Source organism: Gracilinanus agilis, chromosome 4 (genome assembly GCF_016433145.1).
Source record: "Gracilinanus agilis isolate LMUSP501 chromosome 4, AgileGrace, whole genome shotgun sequence".
Taxonomy (NCBI): domain Eukaryota; kingdom Metazoa; phylum Chordata; class Mammalia; order Didelphimorphia; family Didelphidae; genus Gracilinanus; species Gracilinanus agilis.
In genome coordinates this window covers 81,573,938-81,597,828 of record NC_058133.1, presented here as the reverse complement: position 1 = coordinate 81,597,828, position 23,891 = coordinate 81,573,938, and the positions used below count along the sequence as shown (strand labels likewise).

The window sequence follows — 23,891 nt, the reverse complement described above, 5'->3', positions numbered from 1 at the left end:
CACCAATGCAACTATCAACAATTTGGAAATAGGTCTTGATCAATGACACATGTTAAAACCAGTGGAAATACACATCTGCCATGGGGGTTAGGAGGAAATGGGGGGGGCGGGGCGGGGGGGAGAGAGTGAAGGGGAAAGTAAGAGCATGAAGTATGTAACCATGTTAACTTTTCAAAAAAATAAATATTAATGTTTTTTAAAAACTACATCCTAGAAAAAAATTGATTTTTTATTTTTTAATGATTTTTTAAAAATTAGGCTTAGCATCAATTCTCCTGAATCTATCCTCATATGATCAATTGCTTACTAGGCATTTCTAGTAAAGGATGGCAAATAAGCTTATCTCAAACTCAACGAATTGAAAATTTAATGAATCATCTTCCTCACTAAATCTATCCTGCTTTTTCCATTTTTTGTTGATGGTACAATGTTCCAGTTACTTAAAAATTATGGAATAATCTTTGATTCTTATCTCTTCTCCATTCACCATCAGTTTCTGAGTAATTTTGGATTCCATTTTATAAAACCACTTGCATCTGTCCTCTTCTCTTCATTCACATAGCCACCACTCTACTACAGGATTTCATCACCCCTTGCTTAATTTATTACTAGCCTTCCACCTAGTCTTCCTGCTCTTACTAGCATCAATCTTCAATATACCTTTCATAGGGCTTCCAAAATAAATCTTCCTAAAGTAACAGCTCTGATCACTTCACTCTTTCATCAAATATATACATACATATTTTACACATGTAGACATAGAAATAAATATGGACTTCAATAACTCATTATTTCTAAGAGAAAATAAAAATTTCTGAGATTAGCCTTTATGGTCAACCATAATCTGACTCCAATTTCCTTTTATTACCATATTTAACCTAACTTCACACATTCTATATCCAATGGAAAATGAATTATAACCTCGTAGGGCATGCCATCTTCCCTCTCCAAGCATTTGCATAAACATATTTGTTTCTCTGTTATTTCTAGGAGTAAAAATGCATGCTCTTTTTTGCCATAATTTTCACTCTACCCTATCTGTTGACATCCTATCCATCCCTCAAGGGTAGATGTACCCAAATACAACTTTCTTCCATGAATTTTTCCCTGAATGTTCCAGACTGGATGTGATGTCTTCCTCCTCTGATTTCAAAGCACTTAGTACTGCTTTTATGAATTATGTGTGTGTATATATAGATATATTTAAGTAGTAATTTTATCTCTAAATATAATCTCATATAAACAATTCTATCTTTCTACAAAGATAGATATATGTAGATATAGATATGTATAGACAAGAGGTAGGAGGAGAGGATTATGTCAGCCAAGATTTATTAAGCATTTGCTAAGCTCTAGGAATACAAAAAAAACAGCAAAAGATAGTCTCTTTTCTCAATGGGCTCCCAGTCTAATGGGAAAGACAACACACAAACAACTACATGCAAACAAGATGGACAGGAGAGAATTTGGAGATAATGAACAAAAGGAAGATACTAGTATTCATGAGAATTGTAAAGTCTTCTTGCATAAAGTTAGACTTGATTTGAAACTTGAATGAAGCCAGGAAATCTAAGAGGCAGAGATTTGGAGGCAGAGAACGCCAGGCAGTGAAAATGCTCAAAGCACAGAGGCCAATGTCACTACATCTCAGAGCACAAAGCACGATGTAAAGTGTAAGAAGACTAGAAAGGTAGGAAGGAGCTGGTAATAAGAGAGCTGAAAAATCAAGACTTTAAAGGATTTTATATCTGAAACAGAAAACCAATGGAATTGACTTGGAAAGGGGAGGTGATGTACTCAGAGTAGCATTTTAGAAGGTCAATTTAACAGTTGATACAATTTGACAGTGGAGAATGTACAGGAGCAGAAAGAGACATGGGGCAGGAAATCAGCCACCTTACTACTACAGTGAGTGTTCTAGGCAGGAGGTTATGAGGGCCTGTGTGAGCATGTGGTGGTGACACAAGAGAGAAGGGACTATATGAGAGGAATTCTACAAAGACAGAAACAACAGGACTTAGTGACTAACTGAATAGGAGAATAAAAGGGAAGAGTTGAGGATGACACATAGATTGTAAGCCAGAGTCACTAGAAAACTGATATCGTCCGCTGTAATTGTGGGGAAGTCAGGAAGAGGAAAGGAGGCTCGAGAGGAAAAATAGTGAGTTCAGTTTTAGACAAACTGAGTTTAAGATGTCTAGGACTCTTGAAGTCCAAGAAATTTAATAAATAGCTTAAGATGTGAGACTGAAGATCAGGAGAAAAAAAAAGTAAAGGACAGACAAGCAAATCTGAGAATCGTCTACATATATAGCTCCTCAAGAATAGCCAGATTTTAAAAAATTTTTGTTTAACTCTTAATATGTAGTATTGTACATTGTAGGAAGTTAATGTTTAATGAGAGATAAAGGGAAAGAAAGAGATAAAGAATGAGACAGAGACAGAATGCAAAGAGTCATAAAAACAATTACTTATATTAGAGCTCAAATTATCTTGCTTATTTTTAGTACCTGTTCAGATATAATGCAGTCCAAACATTCTCTAGGACAGACCAGATTTCTTGATGTCTGTTGGGTTGGGGAAGCTGAGTACTCAACACTGTTGTATTCTCCTGATTGCTGGGCTGGAGCAGTACGTTATTCTCCTGATTTTTAGATGCTGTATTCTTTGATTCTGTAGAATTTGGCTTACGTTTAGAAGTGACCTGGGGAAACAAGAATTGCATAAGATACAGCTAGCTTTGAGACTAGCATTTGTCCAAAATGGAATACCAATTATTTGTACCTTTTAATGTTATAGTTTTCTGTAATGTGCCATGTTCTTTACTGTACACAGAATACTCATGGGCAAGTGATAGCATTAGAATAAATATTGCTCTTTTCCAAATATTTCCTACTTAATCACAAAGGATTAATGATTTGTTTAATGAAGTACCAACAAAGTCAAATAATTTCAAAAGTTAAAATACTGATTTCACTATTAACACTTGAAAAAAAAGACATCAGCTTTTCCTATGCTTCCAGATTGTAAACATATAAAACCACAAAATAGCAATGGTTAAGAGCAAAAGTAAAGTGATGAAAGGTTCAGCTTTATCTCAAGAATGATTTCATTTCATGCGAGCAGCTGCTGACTCAATAGATAAAGAGTCAGGCCTCAACTCAGGAGAACCTGGGTACTTCCTAGCTGTTTGATCCTAAGGTAAGTCACTTGATCCTAAATGCCTAGCCCTTACTGCTCTTCTGTCTTAGAATTGTCAATTCTAAAGCAAAAGGCAAGGATTAAAAAATAACAGTAACTTCATTTTTTTAATCCTAGTATTATGCCTCTAACCTCATGCCAGAAGTGGGTGGCCTATGCCTATAACCCCCTAAGGCTGTTGAATAACTTCAGTTTATGAGATCTAAGCTGCAGCAAACTAAACTGATTGGGTGTCTAAATTGGGCATCAATACAGTGAGCCCTAAAGAGCCAACAAGCTCCTCTCCTCTGATCAGCCCTGGTCAGAAATGGAGGTCAAAGCTCCCAGGCCCATGTAATCAGTTGGCCCCAGGAGTGATTCCTGCCCTTCTAGATCTGAGCAATGTGGGAAGACTTCAATCCAAAGGAGGGGAAAAAAAAAGACATTAGGCTAGTAAAATATATAATTATGGCAGGTTTGCCCTTTTTGTAACCCTGTTCCTAAACTAAAAACTTTGATTAAATAGGTACCAGTTATTTTTTAGCAATTTTCTTCAAAAACAATGAATAAATGAAAAAACATGTATTAAGTGCTCATTATAAACATTATAAAGCACTGGGCTAAGAGCTGAAAATACAGAAATTTTCTTTAAAGAAAGAAAAACTTATGGCCACAGAATAAGTCAATGGCAGAACTATTAAAATGACTTATATATAAAGGCATGACTCAACTCATTCACCTAGCCTAGACTATACTTATATGGATCTGTGATCTCAATGATATAAAGAATCTTTTTTTTTGCCATTACAGATTACAATCTCTCCACACTGTTTTATCTGATAATGATACCTTGTCCATCTCTTTCTACATATCTTCTTCCCAACTAACTAGAACATTTCTTCTGGTTCTTTTGTATCTCAAGAATACAATTATAGCACATTAAGAATGTCCATTTTTTGTCTGTAATCTTATGTGACTGACTTTTTTAAATGATACAAGTCCTTGATAACATCTTTTATGCCTTCTTTCCTGCATGAATCAACACTGTCAATATAATTTTGATTCTTTCAAGATGATATTACATGATTTCTAATATATAACATCAAGTGGAAAATACTAATGTTAAAGTTGTATTCAGGAACAAGAAGTTTGGGATTATTAAAAGCACTGTATAAATTTCCCAATTCAGTTAAATATTCTTCTACCGCTCAATTCTGAGAGCTACTTTTTTATTTCACCTTTATTGTCATGTAGAGAATGAATAATGGACAAATTCGATGATTATATATGTGTGTATACTTATATGTAATATGTAAAATATATAAAATATATGAATATATTGGTGACATAGTTGAAAGATTGCCAGGCCTTGAGTTAGGAAGATTCATTTTCATGAATCCAAATGTAGCCTCATACACTTACTAGCTATGTGGTCCAGGGCAAATTACTTAATCTAATTATTAAAAAATTAAGAAATTAATTTCTCAAATGTAAAGTGAGCTGGAGAAGGAAATGGCAAATCACTAAAGTATTTTTGCCAAGAAAATCCCAAAATAGGGTCAGGAAGAGTCAAGACAAGATTAAAAAAAAAGGACTGAACAACAATAATATACATATATAGATATGTATATTTATGTATAAATATATCGCATGTTATACATAAATATAGGCATACATGCATTTGTGTACATGTATATGTGTACTTTTATATACACATATACAAACAAAAAAAATCACTGAATTTGTTTATTATTCATCCTTCTTCTCTTACACATATACACATAGATTATTCTTAAATATTTCATAAAACTAAGAATATGAACACATGACAAGTAATTGATGTTTTCTAAGCCATTTTTTCTGGTAAAATAATTGTCAGTGAACTTTTCCCTTGGAGGAGGAAAGAGAAAGATCTTTCCTCTTCAAGAAATTTTGAAAAATATCTCTGTTGACTGTAAAATTTTAATATGTCCAGCACTAATTATCTCTGTATATATTTGGTCAGCTTCAGTTTCTATTACTGACTTCATCTCTGTAATTTAACACTGCCACTTCCTTTGGGGCAAGAGTTCAAATATTGCTGATATCTAATGTGAACAGGTCATTATTAGAAATCCAGAAGATCTATTTTGAGTATTACCTGTTCTCTTTCATGTAGAAGTGATCTAAGGGTCATATGGTTCAGCTAGATCCCAGGCCAAGCTCTCTGTAGGCCTTTCTTGTCAGGTCCTTTTCACAGTTTTGTAAACGACAAAACAATTTAGAGTCTCTCAGATTCTAAGCTTATTATTCCTGCCACATCACTTCATCTCTAATTTTCTTTCAGCTGGAGCAAGTCTACCCTATTGGGTTAAGAAAAGACTGAACCTTTGTCCTATATATTTGGAGATGGGCATCAGTCAAATGGAACGTCATTCCAACAGAACCATTTACACTAAAAGGATACTAAATGTACCAGAGGTAAAAAATATAAGTGTTGTTGGACAGCATGGAAATGACAAACTATGTTTCTAAAAATGAAAATAAGATGTTGATTATCGAGTTCCAGTTCACAGAAACATAAAATATTCCAGTCGATCAGATAAATACCAAGTAATGAGAGAAATGCTGGCAATAGTATCTAGCAGGAGTTAAAATCTTTTTCTTTTTGCCATTCACCTTTACAAGCCTCTCAGCTACTGAAGAAAATAATTCGAGATCTATAAATAAATCTGATAAGGCTCGTAAGGCAATACACATACTCTATTCCATTACAATTTACCAACAGCTTCACAATGTTATCTTCATAGCACAAGACTTTTAAAATTAGCATAGGCCTTGTTACATTAAGCAATGTTATTTTCACCAAAACCATTACTAATTAATTTTTCCCATAATAATCTCAAATAAAAGGGCTGTCATTTCCCATTATTTAAACAGATCTGTGATTTCATTGATATAGACATTATCAATAGTGATACAAACAGCAACCCATTCATACCTGCCCATCTTGTGTGACTCTTGAATATTCCCCCATAAGTTCTCCACAAAGGGAGCCTTCCAATTTGCTAGGAGTCATATTTTCTTTTTCTCAACACTGCATGGATACATAAGCTTCTCAACTGTTATCATCTGTTCTCACCACATGACCAGCCCATCTTTTCTGACTACTATTTCTTTAATGACATTCTTTACTTTGGTTCTTCATAATTCCTTATTTCTTATTTACTGCAACCTCCTTACCCACAAGAGGCTTCATTATTACCTCTGGGTGAAAAGCAATCTTTATTCTTTGGAGACCATAGTTCCCCATGACTAATATATATATATACATATATATATAAAATACCACCAGTAACATACTAGCATCAACAATACAGGCCTTAGTTTCTGGCAGCACTTAGGGTCAATAAATGAACCATGCAATTTCCCAAAAGCAATTCATCCATCTCTCCTCTTCCTGTTCAATTATGGGCCCAAACTATCATCCATTTTCAGTGTCTATCCAAGGTATAAATAGACAAGTACTAGCATACTAAGTAATGAGAGAACAATAAATGTTCTTTATCTGTTTTGTTTTCCGTATATGGATGAAAAGGCCAAACTTTTTTGAATAGCAAAGTATCTCATTGAAGAAGCTCTGCAATCTCAGTGTTAGTGCAATGAATACAATGTAAACTATACATAGCAGACTCTCAATTTGGATTGAACACTGAATCTCCTGTTTGATACTAGTGAATACCTTCAGCAAGTATACAGCTGTCTTATCTCATTTAACATTAATGATCAAGACATTAAATGAAGTTATCTCCAATATCAGGAAGAGAACCTTTAAAGAAGTATTTGTCTCTACCCAATCAAAGGTTTTTTGAAGAGTCAAGAAACAGCAAGTGAAGTAAGACTTAGTTGTCCCTACATCTTCAATGTTTACTGGTAACACACTTTTTAGTCTCTTTTGGTCTCTTCATTATTAAAAATAATTTAGATTTGTTGAACTTCTATTTAGAATTATTATAATAAGTGGCTGTCATTTTTTAGTCCATGTCTCATCTTTCATCATCAACTCACTTAGCTAACTTAGGTTGAAGTTTTTTAATTGCACAACAAATCTTTATCAAATCTTTATTCTTTATTTTTGTTTTGTTTTCAGACACTAACTATAAATTTCTGCTCTAAAAAATTGAGTCTCGCATCAAATAAGTTGCTCCTGTCCTATTTCCTGCCCAATTTTTTGTGATGTTACTCAGTGCTAACCATATTCAATGATTTCCAATACTCTTATTAGAGAAGGTACTCTTGGTATAAGCATGAGTTTTGGTCTCTTTCAACATATATACTTAATTCATATCTTCCAGCACATTTTTAGTGTCCTCACCCATTCTCACAACTTTGTTATCACTAGGTAATTATAGTATAAACTGATTTATTTTGGAACATGCTAACATCACACATTTTGATGATTTAATTTAAATGATCAAGTTCTTCATGAACTTTATCTTTTCATGTTCCACAACATATACTAGGAAAAAACTTCTTAAGGGCAAGGATTGTCTCTTATTCCTCTACAAATCCCCAGTGCCTAGCACATAGTAAGCACTTAGCATATTTGTTTAATTATGTCAATGACCAATTAAGGACATGCTAATGGCCACAAGGCACTGTTACACTAGTTAGAGAGAAGGTCTTACATCGAGAAAGACCTAGATTCAATTTAGCCTTGAAAACACATTGACTATGTGACCCTAGGCATATTTACTTAACTTCTCAGGGTTCTAGGCAAATCTCAAAGCTTATAAGTTGAAGAGAAAGTACCTACCTGCATTGGTAAAAAACAATCTTCATTCAGAAGTTCCCTACACTTATGAAATCACAGGTCTAGTCCCTGTTCTTATCCCTATTCACAATGGATACTATGATGCTGAAATCACTGTCTCTGATGTAAATGGGAATGAAGTATTCTAAAAACAATTCACAAACAAAAATCAAACAATAACTTCTTACAGTTGAATTCTGCTCTTCCCTAAAGGAGGCTATTGAAGTCTTATTTCCCAAAATTACATTTCACACTAGCAGTATGATGATTTTAAATGCAAACTAATTAAAAATTAAAAACAAAACACTATTTTCTGAAGCATTACAGAATACTCTATAAATCCTACAAGAACATAAAAATGATCTCTTGGTTAATATTTCCCTCCTTTACAACTATAATTAGGTTTATGATAATCACTTCTTTCTTTAGTTCAGAAGGCAGGTAATGTCTTACTTCATAATTGTGCCTACTCTAGCTTATATATATATATATATATATATATATATTTGAAATGCAACAAACTTCTAAGAGTTTTCTAGCTTTAGGATTAGAAAGGCAAGGATTTAAATTCTAACTAGAAAATTAATTTGATAGTGGACCACTTACATACGAAAAACAATGAAATGATAATCAGAATTGTCTTCCTGACAAAAATGAATTAAAGTATACTTTTAACAAAAACTGTGAATCCTTCTTTCCTGAAAGGATAAGATGTTGAATACAACCCAAACCTAAAAGTGATTATCTATTCACCCTTTAATTCACCTAATATTTCTTGAATATAAATAAGTTAGAATAAGATTTTGTTTTACCAACTATAGCACTAAAATAGGTATTGGCACCATTATTTTAGAAAGTATTCCAAAAACATCTTACCTGTGACAGTGTTTGAAGTAGATGATTTACTTGAGCAAAAGCCTGTGGCAGAATCCCATCATAGTTTGACCTCGTACTAAAAGCATGTAACAAATGTTTGGAGTCCTTAAGCAGGAATTTAGTCGTTGCCAAGTCCACTGTCTTATCTGATATCAAAAAGTTTAAAAAACCAAAGTTGTTACATATTATAAATTTATGACAGATACTTAGGAAGGTAATTAATGTTAATTTTTTTTTAAGTCAGACACATGTACACTGAAACCTATACTTCATTTCAACTTTGTCCAGGTTGTGTGAAAAAGTAAATAGATGAGCAAAGAATCACCGAAGTAAGTGTTTTTTAATAAGGTCATATACATGAGTTAATCTAAAAATACTCTATCATCCATACAAGTTATTATCCATCATTTCTCTACTCATTCTCAGTCAAATTTCTTGAAAGATATGTTTAGAGTGACTCCACCTAGGGTCTATACTGAACCCATTCTCTTTAAATTATTCTCTCAGTTGGTGATCTTATCAGCTCCTGTGGGTTCAAATATCTCTACAATGATCAACCCATATATCCATAGTCTCTCTTTTGATCTTCAGTCATATATTGCCGTCTACCTTTTGGACAACATAAAGTTTCCCAANATATATATATAAAATACCACCAGTAACATACTAGCATCAACAATACAGGCCTTAGTTTCTGGCAGCACTTAGGGTCAATAAATGAACCATGCAATTTCCCAAAAGCAATTCATCCATCTCTCCTCTTCCTGTTCAATTATGGGCCCAAACTATCATCCATTTTCAGTGTCTATCCAAGGTATAAATAGACAAGTACTAGCATACTAAGTAATGAGAGAACAATAAATGTTCTTTATCTGTTTTGTTTTCCGTATATGGATGAAAAGGCCAAACTTTTTTGAATAGCAAAGTATCTCATTGAAGAAGCTCTGCAATCTCAGTGTTAGTGCAATGAATACAATGTAAACTATACATAGCAGACTCTCAATTTGGATTGAACACTGAATCTCCTGTTTGATACTAGTGAATACCTTCAGCAAGTATACAGCTGTCTTATCTCATTTAACATTAATGATCAAGACATTAAATGAAGTTATCTCCAATATCAGGAAGAGAACCTTTAAAGAAGTATTTGTCTCTACCCAATCAAAGGTTTTTTGAAGAGTCAAGAAACAGCAAGTGAAGTAAGACTTAGTTGTCCCTACATCTTCAATGTTTACTGGTAACACACTTTTTAGTCTCTTTTGGTCTCTTCATTATTAAAAATAATTTAGATTTGTTGAACTTCTATTTAGAATTATTATAATAAGTGGCTGTCATTTTTTAGTCCATGTCTCATCTTTCATCATCAACTCACTTAGCTAACTTAGGTTGAAGTTTTTTAATTGCACAACAAATCTTTATCAAATCTTTATTCTTTATTTTTGTTTTGTTTTCAGACACTAACTATAAATTTCTGCTCTAAAAAATTGAGTCTCGCATCAAATAAGTTGCTCCTGTCCTATTTCCTGCCCAATTTTTTGTGATGTTACTCAGTGCTAACCATATTCAATGATTTCCAATACTCTTATTAGAGAAGGTACTCTTGGTATAAGCATGAGTTTTGGTCTCTTTCAGCATATATACTTAATTCATATCTTCCAGCACATTTTTAGTGTCCTCACCCATTCTCACAACTTTGTTATCACTAGGTAATTATAGTATAAACTGATTTATTTTGGAACATGCTAACATCACACATTTTGATGATTTAATTTAAATGATCAAGTTCTTCATGAACTTTATCTTTTCATGTTCCACAACATATACTAGGAAAAAACTTCTTAAGGGCAAGGATTGTCTCTTATTCCTCTACAAATCCCCAGTGCCTAGCACATAGTAAGCACTTAGCATATTTGTTTAATTATGTCAATGACCAATTAAGGACATGCTAATGGCCACAAGGCACTGTTACACTAGTTAGAGAGAAGGTCTTACATCGAGAAAGACCTAGATTCAATTTAGCCTTGAAAACACATTGACTATGTGACCCTAGGCATATTTACTTAACTTCTCAGGGTTCTAGGCAAATCTCAAAGCTTATAAGTTGAAGAGAAAGTACCTACCTGCATTGGTAAAAAACAATCTTCATTCAGAAGTTCCCTACACTTATGAAATCACAGGTCTAGTCCCTGTTCTTATCCCTATTCACAATGGATACTATGATGCTGAAATCACTGTCTCTGATGTAAATGGGAATGAAGTATTCTAAAAACAATTCACAAACAAAAATCAAACAATAACTTCTTACAGTTGAATTCTGCTCTTCCCTAAAGGAGGCTATTGAAGTCTTATTTCCCAAAATTACATTTCACACTAGCAGTATGATGATTTTAAATGCAAACTAATTAAAAATTAAAAACAAAACACTATTTTCTGAAGCATTACAGAATACTCTATAAATCCTACAAGAACATAAAAATGATCTCTTGGTTAATATTTCCCTCCTTTACAACTATAATTAGGTTTATGATAATCACTTCTTTCTTTAGTTCAGAAGGCAGGTAATGTCTTACTTCATAATTGTGCCTACTCTAGCTTATATATATATATATATATATATATATATTTGAAATGCAACAAACTTCTAAGAGTTTTCTAGCTTTAGGATTAGAAAGGCAAGGATTTAAATTCTAACTAGAAAATTAATTTGATAGTGGACCACTTACATACGAAAAACAATGAAATGATAATCAGAATTGTCTTCCTGACAAAAATGAATTAAAGTATACTTTTAACAAAAACTGTGAATCCTTCTTTCCTGAAAGGATAAGATGTTGAATACAACCCAAACCTAAAAGTGATTATCTATTCACCCTTTAATTCACCTAATATTTCTTGAATATAAATAAGTTAGAATAAGATTTTGTTTTACCAACTATAGCACTAAAATAGGTATTGGCACCATTATTTTAGAAAGTATTCCAAAAACATCTTACCTGTGACAGTGTTTGAAGTAGATGATTTACTTGAGCAAAAGCCTGTGGCAGAATCCCATCATAGTTTGACCTCGTACTAAAAGCATGTAACAAATGTTTGGAGTCCTTAAGCAGGAATTTAGTCGTTGCCAAGTCCACTGTCTTATCTGATATCAAAAAGTTTAAAAAACCAAAGTTGTTACATATTATAAATTTATGACAGATACTTAGGAAGGTAATTAATGTTAATTTTTTTTTAAGTCAGACACATGTACACTGAAACCTATACTTCATTTCAACTTTGTCCAGGTTGTGTGAAAAAGTAAATAGATGAGCAAAGAATCACCGAAGTAAGTGTTTTTTAATAAGGTCATATACATGAGTTAATCTAAAAATACTCTATCATCCATACAAGTTATTATCCATCATTTCTCTACTCATTCTCAGTCAAATTTCTTGAAAGATATGTTTAGAGTGACTCCACCTAGGGTCTATACTGAACCCATTCTCTTTAAATTATTCTCTCAGTTGGTGATCTTATCAGCTCCTGTGGGTTCAAATATCTCTACAATGATCAACCCATATATCCATAGTCTCTCTTTTGATCTTCAGTCATATATTGCCGTCTACCTTTTGGACAACATAAAGTTTCCCAAATAAAGCTCAAATTCAACACTTTCAAAACAGTCCTCATTATCATGTCCCCAAAATTCTATCCTCTTCTGAACTTTCCTACTATTTTTTCAAAGGCACCTAATCACCAGAGTTAACAATCTGATATCATAATCAATTCCTCACTCTCACTCACCACACTAATCCAATCTGTTACTGAATCTTATAATTTCTACCTTCACAAAATCTTTTGTATATGTTCCCTTTCTCTCTACTCCCAAAGCCACCATCTTCTTTTGGGCTCTCATCACCTCTAACCCACACTCTTTCGTAGCTTTCAATCTAATCTTCTTCCTCTGTTCAACATTCAAAGCTCTTCATAACCTGGGCCCTTCCTACCTTCCCAGTATTCTTCTTACCATTTTCTGCATATTCTTTGATCCAATTGTACTGGTCAACTTGCTTTTCCTCAAAGAATAACCTAATTTTTATACCTGTGCTCTCAGGTCTAGTGTTCTATGTACTTACATCCATCTCTTAAGTTTCTTTGTCTTCACAACTCAGCTCAAAATGTACCTTCCATAAAAGGTCTTTATAGTCCTCTTTCTGCCCCCAGCTGCTAGTGCGCTCCTCTCTCATATTACATTCCACCTACTCTGTAATTATCTTGCATATACTTGGTTATTTTAATGTTATCTCCTCCATTATAATAGGAGTCAGAGCAGAGACTGTTTTGACCTTTATTTCTATTTCCTATACTATACCTGAAACATAATTTTTTTTCCCTTCATTTTTTAACAATAATTTCTGGATATACTACTATTACTTTTCCCTTCATTTTTCCACTCTTTTCTCACCGTAATCATTCCCACCCTGACTCTCCTGCAAGGAATAAACCTTAACTTAAAAAAAAAACTCTTTCTTTTGAAAAAATTATTTATTTAGAATTTTTCCCCATGGTTACATGATTCATGTTCTTTCCCCTCCCCTCATTCCTCCTCCCTCCCAGAGCCGACAAGCAATTCCACTGGGTTATACATGTATCATTGTTCAAAATGTATTTCCATGTTATTAATATTTGCAATAGAGTGACCGTTAGAGTCTACATCCCAAATCATATCCTCATTGAATCACCTGAACGGTCATGTTTTTCTTCCGCATTTCTGCTCCCACAGTTTTCTCTGGATGTATATAGTGTTCTTTCTCATAAGTCCCTCAGAATTGTCCTGTGTCATTGCATTGCTGCTAGTACAGAAGTCCATTACATTCAATTGTGTCATAGTGTATCAGTCTCTGTGTATAATGTTTTCCTGGTTCTTCTCCTTTCACTCTACATTGATTCCTGAAGGTCATTCCAGTTCACATGAAATTCTTCCAGTTCATTATTCCTCTCAGCACAATAGTATTCCATCATCATCAGATAACCCAATTTGTTCAGCCATTTCCCAATCGATGGACGCCCCCTCATTTTCCAATTTTTTGCCACCACAAAGAGCACAACTATGAATATTTTCATACAAGTCTTTTTTCTTATTCTCTCTTTGGGGTAACAAACACAATAATAGTATAGCTAGGTCAAAGAGCAAGCAGTCTTTTAAAGCCCTTTGGGCATAGTTCCAAATTGTCATCCAAAATGCTTGCATCAATTCACAACTCCACCAGCAATGCATTAGTGTCGCAATTTTGCCACATCTCCTCCAACATTTATTATTTCTCTTTACTGTCATATTGGCCAGTCTGCTAGGTGTGAGATGGTATCTCAGAGTTGTTTTGACTTGCATTTCTCTAATTATAAGAGATTTTCATGTGATTATTGATAATTTTGATTTCTCCATCTAAAAACTGCCTATTAATATCCCTTGACCATTTGTCAATTGGGGACTGGGTTGGTTTAAAACTCCTACTTTCTGTCTTAGAATCAATACCATGTGTTCCAAGGCAGAAAAGTAGTAAAGGCTAAGCAATGGGGGTTAAGTGAATTGAACAGGGTAATATAGCAAGGAAGTGTTTGAAGTCATATTTGAATTCAGAATCATCTCTAAACTTGGTTCTCAATCCACTGAGCAACCTAGCTACCCTCCAGAACTTTTAACAAACTAATATAGGTAAGCAAAAAATGATAGAGCAACCATATCTGTCACTGTAAGCAACAATCTACCCCCCCAATTTCTTTAGGAGTATTATTAGTTTTTGAGGTAAGAGTTCGACTTCTTTTAGAGATTTTTTTATTTATATTTTTGAAGTCATGTTCTATGCTTTGATTTCTATTTGTCTTGCGGAATTGTGAGTGATAAAAGCATTAACTTTTCAGGCTCAGTTTTGAATTTAATGTGTAAAATCCTATAAAAGTTTCATACTTACATTTTAACTGTTAAGATACTTTATTTCAATTACATAATTATCATTTTGTTATATTATGTCAGAAAAACAACTTCAATTTGTATTAGAAAGTATCAATATCTAGAAAAGCATAATTGTCATCCAAATTACATTTACTGTAAGAGTGAAATAAAATCAAATCAATTGAACTAGTGGCAAGGTAAATCTATATACAGAGAGGAGTAAAAAAATAGAACCTAGGGGAGCTGAGTGGGATCAAATTAGGATAAGCAAAGCTAATCACTGGGACCAAGACTTGATATACATGAGAAATGATTAAAATAAACAAAATTAAAGAGAAGAAAACACAAATCTAACAATTATAACCTGAAGTGTGAAATGGGTTAATTTCCCCAATAAAATGAAAAATGATAAAATGAACACATACAATACAATAAACATATTTCAAAATTAAGTCACTTAACCAAAATAGGTAAATAAACAAAATTACTAAGCATAAGGTGATTCCAAAAACAAAAAAAGAGCAGGAGTTTCATTTTTATTTCCTACAAAGTAGAAATGAAAATCTATAATGTAAAAAGGGATAATCAAGGCTACTACATTTTGCTTAAAGGCAACACAGAAAATGAAAAAATAGAATTGTTAAATTTATATACCAAATATATTTCTTATAAAAGAAAAGATGAATGAACTGTAAAAAGACAAAGAAAGAAATATCATTCTTGGAGAAAAGATTACTGTTCCTCTTCTAGAGCTACATAAATCTAATAGAAAGAAAAAATAGAATTGAACAGATTGTTGGAAACTGAAGATAGACTATGATATCATAATAAGAATATTAAATAGATCTACTACTTAGCATCACACAGAACCTTTACAAAAACTGAATATATGCTAGTGAACAAAGAAACTATAAAGCAGATATAGAAAATAAAAATAAATATGTCCTTTCCAGACCATAAATAACAAAATAATTCATTCAGGGGGGACAAGCAAAGAATAGAAACAAAATGGAATCAGTTAAACCATAAATGCATAAAAGAGAAAGATAATAGTAACATAACATCCCCAAATATGGTAAATTAGCAAATGAAATAGTAATAAAACTGAGACAAAACCCTTTATTAAACGTACTGTGACAAAAAATAAACCCACAAAATCCATTTCAATCCCCTTTCTACATAGTAATATCAAAAACAAAAAGGAAACATTGGAGAAATTCCATTCAAAATTAACTATAATGCATTAACCTACTAAACCCACTCAAGTCTTATATAAACACAACTACAAAAAACTCTGTAGAAACAGATTTCCCATATTTAAAAAGAGAATCATAATTCATGGCTATCAATATAATTAAAATTAAAATACCACCTAAAAATTCATTTATATATTTAGTATTATGCTAACCAAACTCCCAAAAGGTTATTGTATTGAACTATGAAAAATAATAGCAAAATTCATTCAGCATTTAGCACAATGTCTGAAATATAGAAAGGTCTTGGAAAATGTTGATTGATTGATTTGCAGTAACAAAAAAAGATCTGCATAAATCTCAAGAGAAAAACTGTAAAAAAGCAGTAATTAAAAAGATATAATATTACCTGATCTCAAATTAAAATTATAAAACAAGAATATAAAAACTATTTGATAGTGATTAAAAAAGAGAATGTTGATTATTAAACAGTCTAGATAATCAAGTTAAAAAAAACAACTGACTACAATAGACCAATAAAATAGTTTGCTTAACAACTCAATAATGTCTATTGGCAGAAAAAGGTATTTTTTCTAATGCCCATGACTTCTCAAACCTCTCCAAAATATAAATTATGCACCAAAGATAAAGCAAAAGTCACTTCCATCGTCTAAGATAATAAAAAAAAAGCATTTTAAAAAAACACAAAAAAAACAGGAATTAACACACTTACTGACACTGAACTCATTTAGCACCCTTCTATTACCTCCATTCTCCTGGCAATGAGGCTTTACTAGGAGAATCACAGATATATAACACAGGCTTAAAACAAACCTGATCCCTAAATTCCAGTATGTGTTTGGAATTCAGGGAGGTGCCATTTAAAAGTATCTTACAAACTTCCTGTAGACATGTGGGGAACTTTGAGACTATATCCCCTGTGAACCAATGGGTTTCCGATTTTGAGACATGGGGACGTATCCAACATATAGGGCAGCTTAAATTCAGAGGTCGGGTTTGAGACGACCTCTTGGCAACTTAGGGAGGATGGGTGGCACTGTCAGTATCTTTGAAGAGATTTTATCAGACGCGTGGTCAAATTATATATTTTATCAATATGGCCATGGCTTTAATTAAACTACTAATTTCCCTCATTTTATCAGTCTTTATCATTTTTAATCATTACACCAGGACCCATATTCCTCTTTCCAGTTTGGAAATCCCAGCTCCATAGTCAACTAGATCATAGCCCTTTAGGATGAAAAGCCAAAGGATGCAACCTAAAAGCATAAAACCTGCAAAGTTTTGAACTGCTGGTGCCAGAAAAACAGATTCTCAATTGCCAGTGTCTGAACAGAGAACTGAGGAAGAGAGAGAACAAAGCAGAATACTATGTATGGGGGTGCTTTGCAACATTTCACCAGCCTAAAGGATGAGAACAATACCCAGATGGGGCCAATTCTGACCCTCCAAGATAATGAGGCTAAAAATCTAGTCGGGTGAACTGTGAATTGCCCCGGGTAGGGAGTAGGCTGAATTGCTCTGAGTTTTAGCCACCAAGGAAAGTATGATCAGAGGGGAAAAAAGAAAATAAGAGGAAAAAAAAAAGACTATAAAAATTTCTAAAAAAATTTCAGGATGAAGAAAACTGAAAAGACCATGAACATAAACATACATAATCAGGAAAAAGAGGACCAACAAAAGAAAAAACAGCCTCCAGATGTGGGAAAGGATTTGAGGCAGCGATGAATACCACAAAATAAAATGAAAATGAAAAACAAAACAAAACAAAGTCTATGGCAGAAAAAGAATTGGGGAGGGACCAGTTGGGTGGCTCAGTGGATTGAGAGCCAGGCCTAATGACAGAAGGTTAGGTATAAATCTAGCCTAAGACACTTCCTAACGATGTGACCCGGGGCAAGTCACTTAACCCCCATTAGCGCTTACCACTCTTCTGCTTTAGAACCAATACATAGTACGGATTCTAAGATAGAAGGTAAGAGTTTAAAAAAAAATAATTTGGGAAAAGATGATAACTTTTTAGAACAATTACTGAAGATTACAAGAATAAGGTGGTATTTGAGTTGGTTTTAAAAGATAGGATTTTCAAAACAACTCTGAGGTTCCACCTTGACACCCAGCAAATTAGCTAACATGGCAGTAAAGGAAAGTGGTGAATGTTGGAGGGGATGTGGAAAAATTGGGAAACTAATGCATTGCTAGTGGAGTTGTGAATTGATGCAACCATTTTGGATGACAATTTGGAACTATGCTCAAAGGGGATTAAAAGACTGCTTGCTCTTTGACCTAGCTATACTATTGTTATGTTAGGTTTCTGGCCTAAAAAGAGAATAAGGAAAAAGACTTGTATGAAAATATTCATAGTTGTGCTCTTTGTGGTAGCAAAAAATTGGAAAATGAGAGGGTGTCCATCGATTGGGGAATGGCTGAACAAATTGGGTTATCTGATGATGATGGAATACTATAGTGCTGAAAGAAATAATGAACTGAGGAATTCCATGTGAACTGGAAAGACCTCCAGAAACTGATGTAGAGTGAAAGGAGCAGATCCAGGAGAACATTATACACAGAGACGGATACTCTGCGGTAAAATCGAATGTAATAGGACTTCTGTACTGGTAGCAATGCAATGACCCAGGACAATTCTGAGGGACTTATGAGAAAGAACACTATCCACATTCAGAGAAAGAACTATGGGAGTAGAAACACAGAAGAAAAACAATTACTTGAACACACAGGTTGATGCCGATATGATTTGGGATGTAGACTTGAAACAACTACCCTAGTGCAATTATCAATAATATGGATATGTCTTGATGATAACACATGAAGAACCAGTGGAAATGCATGTTGGCTATGGGGGGGGGGAGGGTAGTGAGGTGGTTGGAGGGGAGAGTAAGAACATGAATCATGTAACCACGAAAAATTTTCTAAAAATTAAAACATAGTATTTTAATAAAATGAGATTGCAGTGGAGGGAGAACCAGGACATTAAGTGAAAAGAAAAATATTCCAGGCATAGAACAGCATGAGTAATGGCACAGAGATAAAGTAGTACAAGATATACATAAATACACAAGTATACAACCTACACTGGCTAGAGCAAAGATGACAAACCAATGGCATGGGTGCCAAAGGTGACATTCCAAACTCTCTCTGTGGACATGTGACTGACCTCCTCCCTAACCCAGAGTTCATTGCTAGAAAGGCAGAGGGACTCAGGTGAAGCTGCTCCCCTCCCTCTCCATGTGCCTGATGACATTTTTCACATCCCCTGCCCCTCTGCCCACTTTCTCCCTCCCCTGTGTGGGGTAAAGGCGGGGTAGGACATGCCCAACACTCAGTGAGGGAGAGGGGCATGGCACTCCATCTCTAAAAGGTTCGCCATCACTGGGCTACAGCACTGATTAGATGTGGGGACAATGGGGTTAGAAAAGCAGGGTATTTCCAAATTTTGTAGGGTCCTGGCTAAGAAAAATTATTCTACAGGAAATTGATAACCATGCACAGACTCTGAGCAGAAGTGATGTGTCAGATCTGCCCAGATTAACTAATGTGAAAGCCTAATGAAGAATGAAAGGGACGGGCAGCTGGGTAGCTCAGTGGATTGAGAGCCAGGCCTAGAGACGTGAGGTCCTATGTTCAAATCCGGCCTCAGACACTTCGCAGCTGTGTGACCCTGGGCAAGTCACTTGACCCCCATTGCCCACCCTTACCAATCTTCCACCAAGGAACCAATACACAGAAGTTAAGGGTTAAAAAAAAAGAATGAAAGGGAGCTAAAAGACTGGAGATAAAATGACTAGTTAGAATGCAAATAAGATAGTCCAGGTAAATAATGATCAAGGTCGATGCTTGTTGACAATGGAAATGTAAGGGAAATTAGATATTGGAACAATGCAATAGACAAGATAAAATAATTAATTTAGATATGGAAGGGAGAAATGAGAAGAATCAAAGTTAACATTGAAATTAGGACTATAGATAATGGTAATTGGTGGGGACAATGATGAAAATAAAGTCACAAAGAGGAGATCCTAATAGAAATATAAAAACTACAGTTTTAGGCATAAGGAGTTTAAAGTACCAGTGTGACTTCGATATAGATTTTCCATAAATCAATGAAGATATATGTCTTAAGAGCAGGATCAGAAAGATGTACAAAGGTGAAAATCATCTCCATCAAGGAATAAGTAAAGAAGACAATGTAAAGCAAGAAAAAAGGAAGGCCAAGGACAAAATATCTGCTCATCCTCAGATCTTTACTAAAAGAACTCCAATTTAAAGTGAACATTTTAAAAAGATAACAATGTAGCAGAAATTGAGGGCAGCTGGGTGGCTCAGATTGAGAGCTAGGCCTAAAGACGGGAGGTCCTGGGTTCAAATGTGACCTCAGACATTTTCTAGCTGTGTGACCCTGGGCAAGTCACTTAACTCCCATTGCCTATCCCTTACCGTTCTTCTGCCTTAGAACCAAAACACAGTATTAATTTTAAAATGGAAGGAAAGGGTTAAAAAAAAAAAAAAAGATTCCTACCTTTACAAAGACTTTCATAGAGGCTCTCGATTGTCAGAAGCAAGTCTTTCTCCATAACTAATCCAAATACAGCTACCCAGTGTTTTTTAAAACATTGTAATAAATGTGCAAGTGTCCAAGGGGGTTTGAAGTACACCATCTGTAGATAAAAAAGAAAAGCCAAAATATGTTCAGAATTTTTAATATTCATTCAAAATGACACCTTCTTATAAAGGTCTTTCCTGATTCTCATTCCCACCCTTAACAAGTAAATAGTGCTTTCCTATCCAAACCTATTTTGACCTTCCTATTGTATAGTTAATCTAAAAAAAAACATCCTTTATTTTCCATCTCAGTATCAATATTGGGTATCGATTTCAAGGCAGAATAGCAATAAAGGCTAGGCAATGGGGATTAAGTGACTTGCCCAGGGCCACAAAGCAAGAAGTGTCTGAAATCACATTTGAACCCAGGCTCTCTCATCTCTAGGCCTGGCTCTCAATCCACTGTGCCACTTAGTTACCTCCCTATGCTATATTTGTCTTGAAAAGGCTTATGCATGTGTTATTTCAGCCATTAAAATTTAGGCTCCTTAAGATAAGGATTGTCACAGGGGCAGCACTATGGATCACAGAGTCAGATCTAGAAACACGACATCCTAGGTTCAAATCTAGTCTCACATACTTCCTAACTGTTTGACCCCGGACAAGTCATTTGACTCCCATTGCCTAGCACTTACTGCTCTTCTGCCTTGGAACCAATACACAGTACTGTTATAAAGATAGAAGGTAAGGATTTGAAAAAAAAAATAGAGAGATTGTCTTCATTTTTGTTTTATACTTCCAAAACCTAGCACAGTACCCAGCATACAGTAAGTGCTTAATAAACTGCTTACTGAATGATTACTACGTTTCAATATTTCAAATGTTTTTTCTTACTATGAGTATTACCTCCACTATCATTTTAGCTGCCATAGTATTTCTCTACTTTTCATCTGTTTAACTTAATCAAAACTATTTTCAAAATTTCAAAATCACTGAAAAAAAAACCAACAAATCTTTATAGACTATGGTTGTTGAATACCACTTACCATGCATAGAAAATGTCATTAATGATAGATGCTTTTCTTCACAGTCAACCTAACTGTTGGTATAATATTTCCAACTCATCACTAAGCAAAGGTTATATCTACTGATTGACAATTGGCTCACCAAAATAAAAATAAATAAATAAAAAAACATTTTTAAACCCTGACCTTCCATCTTGGTGTCAATACTGTGTATTGATTGGCTCCAAGGCAGAAGAGTGGTAAGGGTAGGCAATGGGAGTCAAGTAACTTGCCCAGGGACACACAGCTGGGAAGTGTCTGAGGTCAGATTTGAACCTAGGACCTCCCATCTCTAGGCCTGGCTCTCAATCCACTGAGCTACCCAGCTGCCCCCCTAAATCAATTTTTGAAAACCCTCTCTCAATTTTTGAAAACCCTCTCTCATGCTAGTAGAATACTCAACAACCTACCTAATGGCAAACTAACCACCACAATAGTAAATATTAGCAAAATATACTTAATTTGGGGATGAACATCACTAATACAAACCTAATAATAATAAACAATCAAATATTTCTAATTATTATTAATAAGAGTAAAAGAAAAGAACAATGGGTACAAAGAATTATGGTTTTTAGGAGGTACATAAACATTAACATTACCTTTTATTCTAAATGTAACCTTTATAGCCAATGACCAAAAAATGTCATATTCTTCAGATCAGTGAATATTGAAATCCTTATGACAAATAATATGAGAAGACCAAAAGATGGAAGTTTTAGTTGAAAGGAAATCTCAAAGGTTCATTTCAAAGAGACCATTCAAAGTTTGGTACAATAGGTTTCATCATGAGTTCAAAGACAATTAAACTGAGTACACATTAGACATCCAGTTAAAAAAGTTTAATAACTTTCGTTACTGGGAATTAAAGTTCATTAGAAGGATCAATAATAGTTATACATATTTGGGAGCCTTCTACAAAGGGATAACTGAATTGATGAGATCATCCAGTATGAGAATATTGAGAGAGAAAGCAGACCAGGATAGACTTAGGGAATGCCCTCAAGATCACATTAGATGCTTAAGTAAATACAAGCATAGATTTAGTTCTGTTCAGCATTTTCTGATTAGTATAATAATCATGGAAAATGAAAGGGAGGCATATAGTTATCAAAAGAATTCATCACCATAATAACAAATTACTTTGTGCCGGGTTCAAAATATTTGATCCTCCTACTGATACCACCCAGACATGAATCTTAAAACATAAAAAAAGTTTAAATAATCAAAATAGGAGATAGCCAAAGGCCAATGGAAATCTGTACAGTGGGCACAAATAGATTAAAATTACATTAGAGATAATTTGGTATAAATAAGATTGGGAAAGGAAATGACTCAGTCATGAAGACAGAATGAAGAATAACAAATATCAAGATCAAGAGTTGCATTGGTAGACATAATATATAAAATGACCACTATAATGGAAGGTGGCTAACGGAAACCTTTTGCTTCTGTAATTTCTAACAGTCACAAAATGTCAGTTAAACATCTAAGAATCTTCAAAAAGTCAGTTAGGAACTTGAAACTATAAATAGAGGTGAAGTTCCAACTGCGAGGCTTTTGCCTTCTCGCTTTCGCTGTAGCTGGAGGCTTTTGCTTTGGCTTAACCTATTGGCTTTGGTCTAATTGCTTCGGCCTTGGCCTGTGCTTATTTTGTCTTGGGGGAATTTGGACCCATCTCATTTTTCTAGACCTCTCCCCGATCTCCCATCTCCATCCCTCCCCTTCCCTGAATTTCCTTTGGGTTCTGGTAGAAGGCAGGGCTTGGTGATTAGACATTGTGGGTTTAATTTCTATGGGCAAGTAGAGTATCCACAAATAAGTTACCCCTAGTTTTAATAATTTGATAAAGACTTTACTTAAAAGGCAGTCAAATCTTCCTGACTGGGAGAGCCGGACTGTCTCTGCCGAAAACCTCTCCCGGACCAACCATCACCCCTCTCCCAAGCAGCAGTTAGAAAACCCTGAACCCTATACTTAAAGAAATTATTCAGCAAAATTGCCCTGAAGTTCTACAACAAGAGGGCAATATAGACATTGAAAGTATCCATAGATCACCCTCTACACTGGACCCAGAAAAGTCAACACCCAGAAATATAATAGCGAAATTGAAGAGCTTTCAAGTTAAAGAAAAAATCTTACAAGAAGCCAGAAAGAGACAATTCAAATATCAAGGAGCACCAATAAGGATCACACAGGATCTGGCAGCCTCAACGCTAAAAGACCGCAAGGCTTGGAATACAATATTCAGAAAGGCAAGAGAGCTGGGCCTTCAGCCA

General features: G+C 34.4%; 1 protein-coding gene across 1 annotated transcript in view; it reads right to left on the bottom strand.

The window, feature by feature from the left end:
* SWT1 (SWT1 RNA endoribonuclease homolog) overlaps positions 1–23,891 on the bottom strand; it is a 165,463-nt gene that overhangs the window by 84,919 nt on the left and 56,653 nt on the right. The window contains exons 13-16 of the mRNA XM_044674629.1: positions 20,526–20,664; positions 19,083–19,085; positions 11,842–11,987; positions 2,511–2,704 (exon numbers count right to left, since the gene is read on the bottom strand). Coding sequence (XP_044530564.1) covers positions 2,511–2,704; positions 11,842–11,987; positions 19,083–19,085; positions 20,526–20,664 — 482 coding nt within the window. The remainder of the gene's footprint in view (positions 1–2,510; positions 2,705–11,841; positions 11,988–19,082; positions 19,086–20,525; positions 20,665–23,891) is intronic.